General features: G+C 39.3%; 1 protein-coding gene across 2 annotated transcripts in view; it reads right to left on the minus strand.

Moving 5' to 3' along the window:
- The window catches only part of SPECC1 (sperm antigen with calponin homology and coiled-coil domains 1), a 962,422-nt gene that overhangs the window by 122,080 nt on the left and 818,806 nt on the right, over positions 1-21,536 (minus strand). For both annotated transcript variants that reach the window (XM_053706122.1, XM_053706123.1), the window contains one exon: positions 18,392-18,508. In XM_053706122.1, coding sequence (XP_053562097.1) covers positions 18,392-18,508 — 117 coding nt within the window. The remainder of the gene's footprint in view (positions 1-18,391; positions 18,509-21,536) is intronic.

Here is a 21,536-nt window from a genome sequence, read left to right on the forward strand (position 1 = left end):
GGGGAACAAAAGGTATGCCGGGCTTCTCCCATTCCTTATTCACTATGTCCGCCACCCGCTTGGGTATAGGAAAAGCGTTGGGTTGCACCGGAACCTCTAGGAACTTGTCCATCTTGCATAATTTTCTGGAATGACCAGGTTGTCACAATCATCCAGAGTAGATAACACCTCCTTAAGCAGTGTGCGGAGATGTTCTAATTTAAATTTAAATGTCACAACATCAGGTTCAGCCTGTTGGGAAATTTTTCCTGAATCTGAAATTTCCCCATCTGACAAAACCTCCCTCATGGCCCCTTCAGATTGGTGTGAGGGTATGACAGAACAATTATCATCAGCGCCCTCCTGCTCTTCAGTGTTTAAAACAAAGCAATCGCGCTTTCTCTGATATGCAGGCATTTTGGATAAAATATTTGCTATGGAGTTATCCATTACAGCCGTCAATTGTTGTATGGTAATAAGCATTGGCGCGCTAGAAGTACTAGGGGCCTCCTGCGTGGGCAAAACTGGAGTAGACACAGAAGGAGATGATGTAGAACCATGTCTACTCCCTTCCTCTGATGAATCATCTTGGGCAACTTCATTATCTGTGACAGTACTGTCCTTACTTTGGACGCTTTGGCACAATTATCACATAATTTAGAAGGGGGAGACACATTGACTTTCATACATATAGAACATAGCTTATCTGAAGGCACAGACATGTTAAACAGGCTTAAACTTGTCAGTAAAACACAAAAACCGTTTTAAAACAAAACCATTACTGTCTCTTTAAATTTTAAACAGAGCACACTTTATTACTGAATATGTGAAAAAATATGAAGGAATTGTTCAAATTTTACCAAAATTTCACCACCGTGTCTTAAAGCATTAAAAGTATTGCACACCAATTTTCAGAGCTTTAACCGTTAAAATAACGAAACCGGAGCCGGTTACAGTTTTAACCCCTCTACAGTCCCAGCTACAGCCTTTGCTGCGACTCTACCAAGCCCAGAGGGGAATACGATACCAAATGACGCCTTCTAGGAACTTTTCCAACTATTTTCAGGTCCTCACACATGCATCTGCATGTCTTGCTCTCAAAAACAACTGCGCAGTAATGGCGCGAAAATGAGGCTCAGCCTACAACTGGGAAGGCCCTTCCTGACTGGAAAAGGTGTCTAACATAGTGCCTGACGTTAAAAAACGTTCCTCAAGTTTATAAGTGTGAAATACCAGCATAAACATGTATAAAATGCCCAAATAAAGCAATCGATTCTGCCCATAAAAGTGTCTACCAGTTTTATAGCCCATATTAAGCCCTTTATTCTGCTTGAGACTAAGAAAATGGCTTACCGGTCCCCATGAGGGGAAATGACAGCCTTCCAGCATTACACAGTCTTGTTAGAAATATGGCTAGTCATACCTTAAGCAGAAAAGTCTGCTAACTGTTTCCCCCAACTGAAGTTACTTCATCTCAACAGTCCTATGTGGAAACAGCAAAGGATTTTAGTTACTGTCTGCTAAAATCATCTTCCTCTCACAAACAGAATTCTTCATCTCTTTCTGTTTCAGAGTAAATAGTACATACCAGCACTATTTTAAAATAACAAACTCTTGATAGTAGAATAAAAAAACTACAACTAAACACCACATACTCTTAACCATCTCCGTGGAGATGTTGCCTGTGCAACGGCAAAGAGAATGACCGGGGTGGGCGGAGCCTAGGAGGGACTATATGGCCAGCTTTGCTGGGACTCTTTGCCATTTCCTGTTGGGGAAGAGATATTCCCACAAGTAAGGATGACGCCGTGGACCGGACACACCAATGTTGGAGAAATGGCCATTCACCTGCCCGTAAATTAACTCAAAAGCGAGACTGAAGTTGAGAAGTACTAGACCTAATAGGCTGTGCAGCTTAAACTCAACAACTAACGAGAAAATCGGGCTATCCACTTTCTTGTTCTGAGCGGCCTGAAGCAGAAGCCATTTGCAAGTGGCCATTTTCCTGACCTCGTGATATATCATAGCCCTAATATTTTACCAAAATCTCAGTGAAGATGTCTCTTAAGCTACTCTCTCTCCTACTATTATGGATCCCATGACTTCTGCATCCCTGGTCATGGAAGGATTATGTGGGATAATAGACTTAGCGTTTATAGACATGAAGAAAGATCTCCTCTATTTACTGGCGAAACATACCTCCCCTCCACGCTCTGTTAGCGAGCGTCGAGTGGAGCTGGAAAAGAAGCCTGCCTACAGGGAGGGAGATTGTGAGACACGGAGCCTGCGGGCACAGCGGTCTGGGGCATTGTCGCTGATGGAGGCTGCTTCTGCAGCGGAGTAAGTGGTGGGGGCTGTGTGCATGTTCAAAGGAGTCCCTCAGGCCCTACAGTCACCCGCTGAAGGATTAAAGACAGAGGCTACATATTCGCTTGCACAGGGAGCCAGGAGACAACAATCTGACAGATGCTGTGGGTCGGGCCCTGAGAAGGCGCCCTCAGGGTACTGGCAAGCAGTGTCTGGAGGCTAGCTGGTTGATTCGAGCTGGCAATATGGATTCATTTGCGACCGAAGCCGATTTAGGGTTGCTACATGGCTCTCTCACTGACTGGTATGTGTGGCTTGCGACTATGGGGACTAAGACTGTTTGCGAGCCCATGGAGCACTACTCAGCCTGGCGGCATGGAGTAGGATAAGGATGACTCTGAGATGTTCATTCACAATGCTATCTGGATCAATGTTGTAGTTAAAAAAAGATATTTGTTGCTAAGGCTGTGCAATGTTTTTCTGGTCCGGTTATTATTGTATGTTTGCAATTGTTTTACATGAGCTAGTTTCTGAAGTCACTGTTTACCTGCATTACGGTTTTTTAGTATTTTGCTATGAAGGGCTTAATGTAATCTAAGTGTATGAAGTGTGCAAGGTCATGCCTAACATATTTACTATTACAGGTTTTGTAACCCAGCGATTGCATGCTATATAATATGTCACATGGTAACGATTGTAGATATACAGATGGCGGTCCCTGAGCAGATTCCAACTGCCGCCTTATAATAATCCTGTAGGGTATATATAGGTTTTACAGTTTTCCTCAATGTTACTTATAGAATATGGGTTGATGCAGATTAAGATTTGTGCATTTTACTCTGTCTATTGACAGGTAGGTAGTCCTACATTAACCTAAATGACGCAGGTTAAGCATTGGAAAATTCTACCCCATTTATGTATTATCTTTACTATTGCTACACTATTAATGTCTACTCTAGTATTAGTATTTTTGTTTATTTATATATATATGTGCATGCGTGTTCAGCTTTCTCATTTTAGCTATAATACACAGAGACTTACTTGACATATGTGAATGTACTTTTAGTGTCAGTTTATAGCCTTGGAATGCCCTAGCATTCCTCTACCTGCCCTGATAGGTATTCCAACGCTTGCTATGTCATATGTTATAGCTGTGTGCATGCATGTTACCACATATCATAGTTTTAATAGCATTATTGACCCGATGTTTCTTGCTCAGTGTATATTTGCAAATTTATCTACACATTTATAAATTAAGCCTACTATGTATATATATATTTTCCCAAGAGTAAAACTGATAGCCCATAATTGCCCATGCCTGGGCTCCCATCAACTTAGTTCATTAGGTTAGTTGTTAATATTCTCTTTTTTAGTATGTTTCTATAATACTAGGCTCCGCCCCCCCCCCCCCCCCCCCCCGTTTGGAGCTTATTTATTAAGCTAAGGGACACAGATCCCATCGATGACCCCCTAAAAATTATATAAGAGTACTTCATTATAGTTATGCTTGATAAACTTTTTTTATCATATGCCTATATGTTTATAGCCTGGAGGACCCGAAAAGGGCCCTATATGTTGTATATTCCACCGTACCCTTCTATATTTATGTCAATATAGTGGCCATTAATAACCCCTTCCCTATTTTGTCTGCTACTCCCTCTATTATGATACATTTGAGTGACTAGGCCCATAGTGGTCCATATTTGGTCTACGGGGATTGGGTAGCAGATAATATAAATAAAGATGAGGTCTCATTTTTATAATTCAGTTTACGAGGCAGACTGGTAGTGCAAGTCATGTTACTGATATAAGTTTATTTTTTTAAGAATCTCTGCTATGATCGTCCCAATAGCTAGAGATATGCTAATTATGAGCATTAACGATATTTGTTTTTGGGCTAACTAATTTCACAGTCTATATGACTACTGTTTTAATATTATTTTGTTTTTGCTCCGTATGGTCCTATATTTTATTGTAACATGTTTCCTGAGAATACTGCAAATTGAATTTTCAATGTATGACTTGTGTTTTGAAAACCTCAATAAAATTTGTTTAAAAAAAAAAAAAATCTTCATAAAAGCTTTTTTTGGATATCAATCCTTCATTATGTATGTGTGTGTGTATATATGGGGCATGAGGGGATTGGGGTAGGTATTTATTATATATATATATATATATATATATATATATATATATATATATATATATATATATATATATATATATATATAAATATATAATAAATACCCCACTCCCCTCATGCCCCAGTCATTCTGCCGAGGGATTAGGTAAGCATAATTAATGTTTTCCTTCTTAATGATGACTTGAGGAAAGTCCATGGCTTCATTCCTTAATTGTGGGAAACATATACCCAAGCTCTAGAGGACACTGAATGAAAACGGGAGGGTAAAAGAGAGGCGGACCCTATTCTGAGGGCACCACAACCTGCAAAACCTTTCCCCCAAAAGTTGCTTCAACTGAAGCAAAAACGTCAATTTTGTAAAACTTTGAAGTAGCATAAAGTATGTAAGGAGGACAAGGTAGCCGCCCTACAATCTAATCCATAGAGGCATCATTCTCAAAAGACCCACGAGGAAACCACAGCTCTAGTTGAATGAGCCTTCAGCCTCTGAGGAGGCTTGTGTCCTGCCGACTCATAAGCTAAGCGAATAATGCTCCTCAACCATAAAAACAAAGAAGCAGACAAGGCAACCTGCCCCTTACGCTTCCCAGAATAGACACAAACAAGGGAAAAATCTGATGAAACACCCTTGTAGCCTGAAGATAAAACTTTAAGGCCCCAGTTATGAAATAACTGCTCCTTCGAAGTGGTGAAGGATTAGAACACAATGAAGGAACCACAATCTCCTGATTGATGTTGCAACCTGAAACAACCATAGGAAGAAAAACAAACCCAGTACGAAGAACAGCCTTAGCCACATGAAAACTAGGTAAGGGAACTCACAATGCAAGGCAGCCATCTCAGAATTCTGTGCGCCGAAGCAATAGTCAGTAGAAAAAGAACCTTCCAAGACAGAAAATCCTAATGTCAACACGATGCATAAGCCCAAGCTGAGCCTTCTGCAAAACTTAGAACAAGATGTAAACTCCCAAGAGGAGCACTAGATCTAAACAAAGGCCTGATCTAGTCAAAGCCTGAACCAAAGACTGGACATCTAGAAGCTCTGTGAGCCTCTCGAGCAGTAAAACCGCTAGAGCCAAAATCTGTCCCCTAAGGGAGCCACAAAAAAAACCTTCTCCAGGGCATCCTAGAGAAAGGAAGGATCCTGGAAAACCTGGCCTTATGCCAGGGGAATCCCCGCTCTTCATACAAGAAAAAGTAGGTCATACATTATGAAGAGATCATAGCCACAGCTAGGTTTGAACTCTTGACTTTCAGCTTCCAAAGCAGAAAAGTTCACCAATAAGCCATCGTAGGACACCATTACCAGAAAAAATAGGTCCTGCGCCCCTTTTTGATAGATGCAACACTACACCGGCTTATAAACTAAAACGAGAGTATCAACAATTTTCAGAAAAACCTCTCGGGCTAAGACTAAGCGTTCAATTCCACGCAGTCAGCCTCAGAGAATCCAGATTGTTATGAACACAAGCATCCTGCTTCAGCAAATCCCTGTAACAAGGTCCATGGAGGCAAAGCCCCTAAGCTGCAATATAACTCGTAGATATAAATGGAGCAAACTATCTCACAGATACCTGCTCCTGCTGGGATTGAACCATCCACAACAAAGCGTGACATGGCCGAAAGAGAAGAAGGTTAAAAAGAAACCTCTAAGGGATGCTAGATGTCTAGCATACTCTGGATGAAAAAGGCCGGAGCCTTGAAATCTTGATTGTCCCATCAGATACAAACGTTCGAGCAGGAAATAATGGTAGGGGACATCCGATCCTGAGAAGTACGTTCATAGAGAGGGTTTCTGGCGATGAGCCGAAGTGGGCCTCTGCCCCCCATCAAACACAAGACCTCCCTGTCTAGAAGGAGGAACTCTCCTCTCCAAAAGAAGATCTCCCCACTGAGAGGTCCTATCTGGTATGAATCCAGAAGATCAAATCCTCCAAGCAGAAAGCTCGCTAAGGAACCAAATGAATAATTGGAAGAAAACGCCCAACCCACGGACCTCCCTAGGATACTCTCTCCGGTCAAGGAAGTGACAAAGTCAAAACCGCCCCGGAAGAGCTTTAGAGAAAAAAATTCTCAGAACAAGGAGATCTGAACGGAACACTGGGATTGATTTCCCCAACCGGTATACCATGTAAGTCTGTTAAGACAGATACACCAACTCCATGCCAAAATCTCTATCTCGGCTGTGTATATCATTCTCCACCCTGCGTCAAAGAAGACCAGAAGGGGAACAGGAGGGCATAACCCGAAGGGTAAATTTCGCAAGATCTCAGGAAAAATTGCTGTCCATAAGACAAAAACAGCATCCAAGATTCACCCTGGTGTCTACACCAGCAACTCCATCTAGATCTAACTCTGAGGATTGAAAAGACACAAGAAAAACCCAAAAGATCTATTAGAAGGCGAAGGTAAGAAACCCATAAAAGCCGAGACCCGGGACTACTATAAAATCTGTCAGCAGGATACTGCCACCTTAACCCCTAGATCCCAAGAAGGACACTAAGGATCAGAACAAGGTTTACTGTAATATACGGGTTCCTAAGAAACGGATTTGCTCCAACAGGATGAACCAGGAAAGACATCCTTCTTCCTAACCACAGGATTTTCCAAAGAAAAGAAGAGCTAATAAGCTCTGCTTAAAAATTATAGAACCCAATTTGGACGGGAAGACCATCCCTTTATTAGGGCATGCACCAACAGAGGAGGAAAATGTTCCCACAGTGCAATAGATACCAGGACAATGACTCCAAAGGTCACTTGAAAAACTTCCCTTTCTCTGAGAAGACAACTGCCCAGAAAGAAGCCTAGTTCCGACCTCTAGGACCCCTAGATCCATATGATCTAGTATCAAGCACCCACCCCAGATAATACCTAAATAGGACCAGCCTGTTAATTAGGATAGATGGGCCTGCTGTACCTGGACCGGAAATCTAGAAAAAAAAAACTCCTTCTCTTGTATAGAAAGAAGGAGCAAATCCAACTAGTATCCACAACAGGTCCTGTCTGTTTCAAAGGCAAAATGGAATGGGTTAAGTACCCATTCTAGAATACACTTATAGCACTCATTGTAGGCATAAATTGCAAATAATACTTGAAAATTGGAATGATCACCAAATGGGTTTGAAAGATCTCAGGAGTAAATAAAACGTAACTTTTATTATATACACATAAAAAATGGAGTTAAAATTGAGGGATGTGCAAATTAAAAACAGATGCTCTAAATAGGATAATGTAATACAAATATTATATCTCAAACTATGGTTCAAAGAGTTCAGATATGTATGCAATACTCGTTATACATGTGAGGATCTTGGATATATTTAGATAATAAATCCAATTCACACAATAAGCCTCACTTCTATTTGAGAATAATAATACCTTTGAACTTTCTGGATTCTAAGAATGTGGTAAATATTTGTAAGAATATCTGAAATCAGTAAGTTTCGTGCATACTAGGGTATTACAAATCAGTATATATAGTGCATACTTGGATATCCAGGAGTTAGCTGTGGTCAGTGTGTTTAGTGCATACTTGGGTATCACATATCAGTGCGTTTAGTACAGTGAAAAAGCCGTGAGAAAGGCAAAACATGTTAGGGCACTGGTGAGGAGTCAGGGAGCTCCTGTGTTTGTTAGGGCTTGCTCTTGTTAGGATAATTCAGATCTAGTTTAATTTAAACTCTATACCAATATGTAGTATTGGTGGTCAGTATGTAATATTACTTGGTAACAATAACCTAGTATCACCACTTGCAGCTACACTAGCAAACGATATACTTCGGTTCTCCAGCCAAGGGTTAATTACCATTTCTTAAGTCATACGTGTTATTATATTACAATCAACAGGCTTAAGTACACCTACATACCAGTAATATACTTTATGGGTGAATGTAATGGTCAGGGTTTACATTGGCTTATACCAAACTCAAGGCATACGACAAATTAACTATACAAATGTGCAAAGTGCTAAATAACCTTGTACGCTTGCAGCTTACATCAATTCTAGGTACAGCTGCTTAAACCTTGCAGTTGATTTAAGTACACAAGTGAATTTTAAACCGCACACTGTTGTGGTGTCAAATACAGGACTTAGCTGTTGCTATCTGAGATATATCAAGCCGAACAAATCGGCCAGGCCCAAACATAACGATAGTTCTGTTGAGATCTCTACCTTCTCACATTTTATTGAAGCTGAACTGTACATTAATGTGCAAGTGTGTAAGGGCTTTATAATCTGTTTTGCGCACTTATGTCATATCCTTATTGGTTACATCTATGCAGGATCTAGTTATTTATAACTGACCAGTTCACCCAATACATAAGTGAAGTGTTAACCATACCCAGTATTTAGGAGTGCGTGTCAAAGCTATCTGCAATTAAGCTGGAAATAATGGGCAAATATAAGTATGGGCAAACCATTGTTGGTGGAATTGTATGGTAATACTAGCCAATTTGGGCATCAAAACATACCTCTACCGATTGTAGAAACTGCAAAATTAGCTTGCCTCAATATCCTAGTAAACACCATACTTTATATATAGACAGACTAATGTTGCCTCCGGACACAATCAGCTGCTAATCTATTCATTAACCCTTGGGTATTCTAGGGCAAGTATTACCATAACTATAATCTTGTTGTTGCAACTTGAATGTTGTATTGCATTTAACCCATTAATTCAGCTGCCAGCCTTACAAGTGACTATATTTTCAGGAAACTTCTGAATACTCAAGTATGCACTAAACACACTGATATGTGATATCCAAGCATAATCTTGTTGTTGCAACTTGAATGTTGTATTGTATTTAACCCATTAACTCAGCTGCTAGCTTTACAAGTGACCATATTTTCAGGAAACGTCTGAATACCCAAGTATGCACTAAACGCACTGATATGTGATACTCAAGTATGCACTAAACACACTGACCACAGCTAACTCCTGGATATCCAAGTATGCAGTATATATACTGATCTGTAATACCCTAGTATGCACGAAACTTACTGATTTCAGATATTCTTACAAATATTTACCACATTCTTAGAATCCAGAAAGTTCAAAGGTATTATTCTCAAATAGAAGTGAGGCTTATTGTGTGAATTGGATTTATTATCTAAATATATCCAAGATCCTCACATGTAACATATCTGAACTCTTTGAACCATAGTTTGAGATATAATATTTGTATTATATTATCCTATTTAGAGCATCTGTTTTTAATTTGCACATCCCTCAATTTTAACTCCATTTTTTATGTGTATATAATAAAAGTTACGTTTTATTTACTCCTGAGATCTTTCGAATCCATTTGGTGATCATTCCAATTTTCAAGTATTATTTGCAATTTATGCCTACAATGAGTGCTATAAGTGTATTCTAGAATGGGTACTTAACCCATTCCATTTTGCCTTTGAAATTTATCCAATACACAGCACCACCTACCCCAATCCGGTTTTTCAGCACACAAGCTGTTTAATAATGTGAGGGTGTAGTCATATTAAACAACGGTATGTGGTAGTGTCATTGATAACGCCCCTTTTTTTGTAAAAGGTCCTGCCTGTTATCTAGGATACAACATATCTGCCGGAACAATCCAAGGCAAAAACAAAACTCTTAAGTTCCATCAAAGCTAGAACAACTGAATAAACAAATTAAAGAAATTAAGCTCCGAAGCTTAACATTTTTTACTCAAAATCATCGGGGGAACTATCACCCCGAACAGAAATCTGTAAGCTTCCACCGGAAGTTTCCAACAATCTCGACCATCAAAGTCAATAGTACCAAAAATCCCAAAGACGAAACGTCTTTAAGAAGAGTTTCTATAACAACCCAGAGCTCTGAAAAACAACAAACTATCCGGAACGAAATAGCAAAGTAAAAGAAAAATTGGCAAACGCCCTGAGAAAGGAGTGTGCAAACAAAAAACATGTCCTGTCTGTCATACGACACAATCCCCCATAGAGCTCGGAACTGGGATTCTAAATAAACAATAAAACAAAAAGTAAAACAAGACAACAAGGATTAGGATTCCATCGTCCCCTCGTCTAGTTAAGATCGCTATCAGATTTAGAGGACAGAGATTCAACCAAAACCAAAACCTCTCTCAGGAGTAAACACAGGCGTGCCAATCTAAATCTAAATGCTAAGCCCTCCGCTGTCTGAGGACCTGTTAGCAGACTCCAACCCTGAAGGTTCTCTCTCTGAGGCCTCAGAGGGAACTGCATCCCCAGAGGACTGATCGGACATAATCATTATTTTACAAGAATGTCCAGGGGAATGAGAGCCCAAATTACTCCTTCGCTTACACGTAGAAGGAATAAGTAACATCGCTAAGGCCGCAGAGATGGCCATGCAGAACTGCATAGTAACCTCTGGTGGAAACAAACCTCTTACAGGCGAAGGAGGATTGGAACTCGGGAAAACTGCATATGTAGGAACAGAATCTAGGGAACACACCTCACTGGACGAAGAATCCTCAGAGGCGGATGGCTCAGTGGTCTCTAATATCTCAACATTGGCTGAAGAGAACATCCTATTGCGGCATGCGGAACATAATTGAGAGGGCTGGATTACTTGGGCCTCCTCACAATATACAGAGGTATCAAATTCTGTATCGGAGGGATCCCCCTCTAAAATATCAGAATCCTCAATAACTCATCTATGTCAAATTATAGAAAAAGGAAAAACAACTGACACCTTACACCCCCTATGGCTGGGGCACTTACCACCACCTCTTATGACCCAGACAGATAGAGAAGATGCTCCTCTCCGCAGACACCCGGTCAAGAATCTGAAGCAGGGGAAAAAACATGACCACCCCTGGTCACATGCAGGGCTTGGCTTTGCTTAAGGAAAAAGTGTGCCATCTTAATATAAAGAAACTGCGCAACTCTCAAAACTGAAAATAACCTGTTCGTTCCGTATCAACCTAGAGCCCAAACATTCTTACACATAAGCAGTTGAAATCACATAACAAAAAAAAAATACCCACTGTTCAACAATCCCCCTCAGGAGATATTAACCATTGATTTCATAAAGATAAAGGAGTCCCACTGTGACCCTGTCTTCTATCGTTAACATGTGTGTAAAGTAATGAAATGATCTTACTGGAATCTATGCCGTGGAACAGTGACACGGTCCTTCAAGTTTGCCAGATTGTAGCAGCGCTTCTGACATGGACTTGAGTGAAGAAAGCAGGCAGTGAAACTTGTCAATGCTGATTGCTTAAGGAGTTGTTAATATGAGTCTGGATAGGTTCGCAGAAAGACTCTCTCTGCATCTCCAGACTCTAAGTTTCCTCAATGCTCCCACTGAGAGGCTGACGAGACTACTTAAAACTCCAGTCCCATTTCGAAGAGTACTACCCTCCATAAGAGACTACTCGGAAACAGTGACGTGCAGTGACGTCAGAAGCTGGTGAGGCAGTGGCTTGGATACGCCTTCATTCTTTAGATATCCTTTGTTGAAGAAATAGCAATGCACATGGGTGAGCCAATCACATGAGGTATCTATGTGCAGCCACCAATCAGCAGCTACTGAGCATATTTAGATATGATTTTCAACAAAGGATATCAAAAGAATGAAGACAATTAGATATTAGATGTCAATTGGAAAGTTATTTAAATTGCATGTTCTTTCTAAATCATGAAAGAAAACATATGGGTTTCATGTCCCTTTAAATGGTGTCTTGGAAAACTGGTCAACTTAGTAAACATCTGATTTTAGTCTAAAGGATTGTAACAGAAACACTTGCCAGATAACAAAATGCTTGCTCTGATTATGAGATCTAGAAATCCATGCCCATTAAAATATGTTTAAAACATACTTTTTACTTTAATGCTGCAAATTATGCTTATAGATTCTTTCATTATTCAGTAAATATAAAAATGTCTTGATCCAGTGGCGGCTGGTGAAATTTAAAGACGCTTGACCCCACCCCTTTAAATAAAGCCACACCATCAGATGGCACTACCAATTATAGATACATAGATACATAGATATTGATGGCAGATAAAAGCCATAGGCCCAGCAAGTCTGCCCCACCTTACCTAACAGTATAAACTTATCTAGTTCGTAGGATAGCCCTATGCTTGTCCCATGCATTTTTAAAGTCCCCCACAGTGTTTGTTGCTACTACCTCTTGAGGAAGTTTATTCCATAAATCAATCACTCTTTCTGTAAAGAAGTGCTTCCTCAAATTACTCCTGAATCTACTACCCTTTAGCTTGAGCTCATGACCCCTTGTTCTTGAATTTTCCATTTTATGTAAAATACCCACAGCCTCAGTTTTACTAAACCCTTTAATGTACTTGAAAGTTGCTATCATATCACCTCTTTCCCTTCTCTCCTCTAAGCTATACATATTTAGGTCATTGAGCCTATCCTGGTAAGTTTTATTTTTTAGACCATGTACCATTTTGGTAGCCCTCCTTTGCACAGATTCAAGTTTGTTAATATCCTTCTGAAGATATGGCCTCCAGAACTGCACACAATACTCAAGATGAGGCCTAACTAATGATCTATAAAGTGGCATAAGAACCTTACTATTTCTGCTGCAAATACCTCTACCAATACATCCAAGCATTCTGCTAGCCTTACTCGCTGCCTTACTACATTGTTTACTAAGTTTTAAATCATCTGAAATAATAATTCCCAAGTCCTGTTCCTCGTCTGTAACAGTCAGTAAAGTGTCATTGAGTCTGTAATTAACATTTGGATTTTTCTTCCCTAAATGCATTATTTTACACTTTGCTGTGTTAAACTTTAGATCCCAGTCGTTTGTCCAATCCTCCAATTGTTGTATATCACTTCTCATTTTGTCTACCCCCCCTGGAACATCCACTCTGTTGCAAATTTTTGTATCATCTGCAAAGAGACATACTTTCCCCTGTAGCCCTTTGCTGATATCGCAGATAAATATGTTAAACAAAACAGGCCCCAGAACTGACCCCTGAGGAACACCACTAGTAACAGCCCCCTCTGCTGAATGAACTCCATTTACTAAGACACTTTGTTTTCTGTCCTTAAGCCAGCATTCCACCCAGTTCACAATTTTTGAATCTAGACCAAGGAGATATAGTTTGTGAATAAGTTTATTGTGTGGGACGGTGTCAAATGCTTTGCTGAAATCTAGATATGCTACATCAACTGCTCCTCCCTTGTCTAATACTTTTGTTACATAATCAAAGAAGTCAATTAGATTAGTCTGACATGATCTCCCTGAAGTAAAACCATGCTGATTTTGGTCCTCTAAATTGTTTGTCTTTATGTAAGTCATAATTCTTTCCTTTAAGAGGCTTTCCATTAATTTCCCTACTACTGAAGTTAAACTAACTGGCCTGTAGTTGCCAGATTCTTCTCTACTGCCCTTTTTATGAAGAGGTATTACATTTGCTATTCTCCAATCATCTGGGACAGCTCCTGTTAATAGTGACTGATTAAACAGATCAGTTAATGGGACAGTTAGCACTGAACGAAGTTCTTTTAAAACCCTTGGATGAATATTATCAGGACCCACTGCCTTTGTAACATTTATTTTTGATAATGCTAACAAAACCTCATCCTCTGTAAAAAGATTACTGTTAAGCTTGTTTCTATTTTGCATAGCATCCCTTAATGTAGACATTAATTAAATAAATAAAAGGTAGACAGAAACACATACACAGAGGGTTAGAGAGAGAAAGAGAAAGACACACACAGAGGGTTAGAGAGAGAGAGAGACACACACGCAGAGGGTTAGAGAGAAAGAGAGAGAGAGAGAGAGAGAGAGAGAGACACACAGAGGGTTAGAGAGAGAGAGAGAAAAAGAGAGAGAGAGACACACACAGAGGGTTAGAGAGAGAGAAAGAGAGAGAGAGAAAGACACACACAGAGGGTTAGAGAGAGAGAGAGAGAAAAAGAGAGAGAGAGAGACACACACAGAGGGTTAGAGAGAGAGAGAAAGAGAGAGAGAGAGACACAGAGGGTTAGAGAGAGAGAGAAAGAGAGAGACACACAATCACACACAGAGGGTTAGAGAAAGAGAGAGAGACACAATCAAACACAGAGGGTTATAGAGACATAAGGGATGAGAGAGTCAGAGGGGGAGGAAGAGAGACAGAGAGACCATGGGGAGAACAACACATAAGGAGAGGGATGGATAGATAGATATAGATAGATAGATAGATAGAGAGAAAGACACACACACAAGGGGGGAGGGAGAGAGACCACTGCATTTTTAAGTAATAAAACAGCAGAGCTACAGAGAGTTCAGAAAGTGAAGGCAAGCTGTTAAGTTAGTGGGTGTAAAGGTTGAGGAAACAAAATACAAAAACGACCCTGCTGTAAAATAGTAAAAAAACACTAAACCACATTCATTAAATTATAATTTTCACTAACAGAATCCCTTTCAGTGAAATCTAAGGCTGTAGAACTTACTAAGATGTGGCTAAAACACTGCTTATTGACTGAATCTCTTCCTGCTCTCTGACTCTGTCTGTATTAAGGAAGTGACAGTGGAACATTCCACTGCACTTAGAGGGGAAGTACAGAACTCTCTTTTTTTCACTTTAGCAAAAGCTGGCAGCGTCACAGCACAGCAACAAAATAAATGAAAGTAGTTTTTTTCCGTTTTTGTTTTGTTTGATATGATTTAACATCCAGCCCCAACCCTAAGTTCCACTTACTAATGCCTCTCACTGGATTGGTTCAGCCCAAATAGGACTGCCTCAAATAAGCAGTTAATGGGCCATCCAATGATCTTAACCACTGTCATCCAGTAGATGGTGCAGCATGTTGTGTAATGGTGGGCAGACCTGCTTGTGCCTCTCCATTGCACAACATGTATCTGTGAAGAAAAAAAATGCTGGGGAAAAAAATTGCAATTTTTTTATTTTATTTTTTTAAAGCCCATAAAAAAAATATATTTTTGCCCATATGAGAGGTGAAGCACTGCCTCACCTGCCTCTAGTGACTGCACATCACTGCTCGGAAATCTTCTGACACTTCTCTGCCAACCCCCTCTGACAAAAGACAAAGAATGACAGGGGGATGAGGGAAGTGGGGGAGGTATTTTACGCCTTTGGCTCGGGTGTCTTTGCCTCCTCCTGGTGGCCAGGTTCTGTATTTCCCACAAGTAAGGAATGAAGCAGTGGACTCTCCTCATATTAAGATGGATATATAAATATATATATATATATACTGTATATATATATATATATATGTATAGACACATACAAACAAGGATTTCCATTACTCTAAAATGTTTTATATAATATTGAGTTGACTAGAAATGTATTTCCTAACAGACCAGACATCTTTTTTACCCTTATAGGGTAACATGTCTTATAGGTTCATTATTAGAAAAACAGGGGCAATGGAAGGAGCAAAAAATAAATTTGGAGTCTGAAAAAAAATTAAAGAATTTAATTTTTGCTTTATAATTCTTAAACATGTCAGTGTTATTCCTCCCATACTGAATACCAAAATAATCAGACACAAGTTCCTCCAGGACTAGGTACCAGTGCATTCAGATAAAGTTTCTTCTCCATCATTAAGTATCAATGTAAAGAGAATCATGCCCTCTTCCCCACTGGTTATCAATATTAAGCTTTACAAGTCGTCCATCATTTACTGGTTAGACTCGGGTCTTCCATCCCTCACTGGGTACCAGTATTATCAAATAAAAGTCAATCACCTGTATTAGGTACCAGTATAATAAGACTGCATTACACCAACTTTGGGATTAACATGTACACAGTGCAATGGATAACGAGTGCCTTCTCATTATAATAGTGTCATATAGTCTCACCTTCAATCTCTCCCACCCTAAGAGTGCCCCTCACAGATCCTCTGAGCCTGACCCATATACTTCCCAGGAGCATAAGTACCGCTTCAGTCAGCTCTCCCTCCGACCTCCCCACAACTAAGCAAGCAGCTTTGTGTAGCAAATCCTGCAGAAGACTCCCCAGGAAGCTCAGAGCTTCCCAGTCCTCCTCCATGCTTAACACTCTGTGGGGGTCAGGGCCCCGAAGAAGCAGCGAGCTGCACGTGTGGGAAAACGGTTCTAGGCAGGGGAGTGTAGAGGGGCTGAGTGACAAGGGGCTCAGATGCTTAAAAGTAAGATACTGTAATAAGAGGTTTGTGAGACAAAAACATTGCAAGGACACGTTAAAGTCACCTCTAGCAGAATACATTTACTCTAGTCAACATACCGGCCCTCCCGAACACCCCCTGTGCTTGGTACAGTCTATCACGAGTGGGATTAACTTGTGACCAACTATGAATACTAGGCAGCTAAACTAATAAATAAATATGTATGTTAGAATAAAAAAATGTCATGCACCAAATTTGTTCCCCATCTGCAGGGGCGCCCTAAGGCAGTCACCTAGTCTGCCTCTATTTTAGCACCGACTCTGGCTGTACCTATGCCACTCTACCAGTTGTAATAGCTTGTTTGTACAATATTCTTGCACGTTCTGAAAACGCTTACAACAAAAAAGAGCTTTACGGGTGGTACAATAAATAAATAATAAGCCAGGGAAGGCAGACTGGGGCATAAGCATAACAGGGCCCTACGCCAAGACAGCTAACAATCTATTTGCTTCTAAGTACTTTTATTTTTTGAGAAACAATAATTTAATAAGATACTTTTATTTTAGATAAGATTTCCTATTCAATATTTATTTCATGTACAAGACGGAATTCATCTGATATTTTATTGTGATCTTAACAATGCTAATAAAGCTTGGCAGTCTTTTTTTTAGTTCCCCATATTCTAACGTGAAGCACATGTGCATGCTCCATTACAAAATAAAATCTTTTAAAACAAGCAAGACATCATACATATATAATGTCCAACAAGGTTTTTTTTTTCTGTTCCTAGAAATCTAATCTTGCAAATCCTTGAAGCAACTAAATTAAATTATCTGGGAAGGGGGGAAAGCTGACTTTAAACTTTCATGATTCAGATAGAGCATGACATTTTAAGCAATGTTCTAATTTACTCCTATTATAATTTTTTATTCGTTCTCTTGCTATTTGAAAAAGGAAGAATGTAAGCATAGGAGCCAGCCCATTTTTGGTTCAGCACCTGGGTAGCACTTTCTGATTGGTGTCTAAATGTAGCCACCAACCAGGTGCTGAATCAAAAATGGTCCGGCTTCTAAGCTTACATTCAAATACAGATAGCAAGAGAATGAAAAAAAAATTGATAATAGGAGTAAATTAGAAAGTTGCTTAAAATTGCCTGCTCTATCTGAATCAAGAAAGTTTAATTTTGAATAGACGATTCCTTCCTCTCAGAACTTGAAATGCACCTGCTGACTTCTCAAGGTTAACCCTGCTACATCCATGTCCCTAATTAGCTTTATCAGATAACACCTACAAAACAATGCATTGTATACTAACTTTATGACCATGACTAGCCTTGTTGTCTGTGGGCTAAAGCTCAGATTGGATACTCCAATGGTGGGTGGAGTAAAAAGGATGTTAATTTGTTTTAAAAATGTTAAAGCTTGGCCGATATGTTATTCTATAGCAACACAACAGAAAGGTCTTGTAATTACAAGGTGTTTGCTGTCCCTTTAAATAAGTTAAATATGTATTTTGGAATGAAAGAAGGTTACATTATCAGGAAGTGAAGGTATGTGCACAATTCATCCCTAAAGCAGATTGTTGCTGAATTTTATTGCACAGTAAAACGCCCCACAAGCTAAAAAAAAATGATTTTTTTTCCAGCACAGGAATATCCCCTAAGAAAATACTCCATATAATTTCTAATGTCACCATCTGAAATCAACAGAGAAAATAAATTATTTTAATCTAATTGCAACCCTAGGAACAAGTTTTATAACAACATCTGGAACATGAGCATTTGCTAGCGAATAAATGTATACACATGGTAAGGGGTTGTATAACCTTTTCTGGGGAGTACTGCAGTATTTAGTGAATGTGCCCAATGGTGAACAGAGCGAATGTTGTACGATACCTTATCTTGGCTGTTGAGCTCCTGGTATGGAATATGGGCTGGTAAGTATGTATGCAGGAGCGCGCAGAATGCCAAACCATCGCTCCAGCTGCTACTGAAGTTAGTGATATCAATATTCTGCAAAAAGAAAAACCACAAGGCTATCAACACAACATCTCAGCAGCCAAAAACATTATAAAACATTTCTCACAGGACAAAATCACTGATGATTGTTTTGTTATAGCTTCAAACTAAGAGTCTATTATAATATCAAAATGAGAGTCTCATAAATCAATTAATTATTAAAGTCATTTGAGCCAAGTCTATAATTGTTTCCTGTATGCGGACTAATTGTTAAGAGCAGTCTTTTTATACTAGGAACTGCAGCCAAAAAAGCAAACATAACAAAATCCCAATAGGAAAGAACTTGCCAATCATTTCTGAATCTGTACCAAATATAATGTGATCTTCCTGAGTCATGAACAAACAGAAAAATAATCTGGCTGCATTCTGTAGTTTTGTGGGGGATAAGCAAAAATATCAGGGTAAAACAATTATTTTAATTTTTTTTTATTTTTTTAAAAACAGTTTTTTTTAATTTATATCAGATTTTTTAAATTTATATCGTTGTTTTTTTTAAACAACATGCTTTCTGAGGAAAAATCTTTCTAAATATAGTCTATTTAAGATACATTATAGCCAATAACCTATGCACCCAAAAATAAGGATTCATTTTTAATTATGAGGCGGTATAATTACATTAATCCATTCACAATCTCCTGCTCTCCCAGGGGTTTCTGGGCATTTTGTTCTTTCTGCAAGATATTATCACACATTCTTGGTTTTGCAGTACTCCAAACTGTGAATTTGTGTCTACAGAAATAACATGCCTCTTCTTCACAGCAAAAATGTTATAACATTACCATACAGAGTTGAGAGAAAAACCTAAATCCAATTGTTCCTCTGTAATGGTTAAACTGGATATGGTTCACCTTGTAATCATTTAATCTTTATTTATGTTTTTCTAATGGTATATAACCAAGTTAGTCATTTTCTGATATATCTTTAAAACTAATCTGAAAAGTTATTCAAAAAATGAAACCTACATCTGGTTGTAAATATTACAATTATAACAACCAGCAAGAATGAGCCTTTATGTAGAAAACCATGATTAGAAACGGTGTAGCATACAAGTTACGCGCGTATATTTCACCCGTCGCTCACAATTTTTACTCCCATAAGCTAACATGGGACGCGTCGTAAATCGGTATCCAATATCCAGCGCAAGGCCTTAAGTGGCGAAAATTGAGAAATCTTTCCATTTGAGAAATTCTCTCCATTTTTACCTCGCCATAAAAGGCAGCCGTAGCAGGCCTTGTGCTGAGTATGGGAGCACCGTAACTCCCGAAAATGTCTGCAAAAATAAACTACACAATAAACTACACCTAACGCATGCGCAATGTCTATCTACCTGTCAACCGCAATCCCCCACCGCAATAACTAGTAAAGTCTGTTAACCCCTAAACCGCCATCAAATCCACACCGCAAGTAATAACTAAATTATTAACCCCTAAACCGCAAAAGCCCACAACACAATAAACCTATTCAAGTATTAACCCCTAAACCGCCATAGCCCACAATGCAATAAACCTATTCAAGTATTAACCCCTAAACCACCATAGCCAACATAGCCTATTAAATGTATTAACCCCTAATCTGCCGCCGCCAACGTCGCCGCCACTATAATAAAGTTATTAACCCCTAAACCTAAGTCTAACCCTAACCCTAACACCCCCCTAACTTAAATATGATTTAAATAAATCTAAATACATTTACTATTATTAACTAAATTATTCCTATTTAAAACTAAATACTTACCTGTAAAATAAACCCTAAGATAGCTACAATATAATTAATAATTACATTATAGCTATTTTAGGATTTATTTTTATTTTACAGACAACTTTGTATTTATTTTAACTAGGTACAATAGTTATTAAATAGTTATTAACTATTTAATAGCTGCCTAGTTAAAATAAATACAAATTTACCTCGAAAATAAATCCTAACCTAAGTTACACTAACACCTAACACTACACTATCATTAAATAAATTAAATTAACTAACTACAATTACCTAAAATTAAATACAATTAAATAAAATAAACTAAAGTACAAAACCCCCCCACTAAATTACAGAAAATAAAAAAATTACAAGAAGTTTAAACTAATTACACCTAATCTAAGCCCCCTAATAAAATAAAAAGCCCCCCAAAATAATAAAATTCCCTACCCTATACTAAATTACAAATAGCCCTTAAAAGGGCTTTTTGCGGGGCATTGCCCCAAACTAATCGGCTCTTTTACCTGTAAAAAAAGATATACAACCCCCCCAACATTAAAACCCACCACCCACACACCCAACCCTACTCTAAAACCCACCCAATCCCCCTATATAAAAACCTAACACTACCCCCTTGACAATCTCCCTACCTTGAGCCGTCTTCACCCAGCCGGGCACAAGTGGACCTCCAGAGGGGCAGAAGTCTTCATCCAATCCGTCCAGAAGAGGACATCCAGACAGGCAGAAGTCTTCATCCAGGCGGCATCTTCTATCTTCTTCCATCCGGAGCGGAGCGGGTCCATCTTGAAGACATCCGACGCGGAGCATCCTCTTCCATCCGACGGCGACTGAAGAATGAAGGTTCCTTTAAATGACGTCATCCAAGATGGCGTCCCTTCAATTCCGATTGGCTGATAGAATTCTATCAGCCAATCGGAATTAAGGTAGGAAAAATCCTATTGGCTGATGCAATCAGCCAATAGGATTGAGCTTGCATTCTATTGGCTGATTGGAACAGCCAATAGAATGCAAGCTCAATCCTATTGGCTGATTGGATCAGCCAATCGGATTGAACTTCAATCCTATTGGCTGATTGCATCAGCCAATAGGATTTTTCCTACCTTAATTCCGATTGGCTGATAGAATTCTATCAGCCAATCGGAATTGAAGGGACGCCATCTTGGATGACGTCATTTAAAGGAACCTTCATTCTTCAATCGCCGTCGGATGGAAGAGGATGCTCCGCGTCGGATGTCTTCAAGATGGACCCGCTCCGCTCCAGATGGAAGAAGATAGAAGATGCCGCCTGGATGAAGACTTCTGC

This window comes from Bombina bombina, chromosome 3 (genome assembly GCF_027579735.1).
Source record: "Bombina bombina isolate aBomBom1 chromosome 3, aBomBom1.pri, whole genome shotgun sequence".
NCBI lineage: Eukaryota > Metazoa > Chordata > Amphibia > Anura > Bombinatoridae > Bombina > Bombina bombina.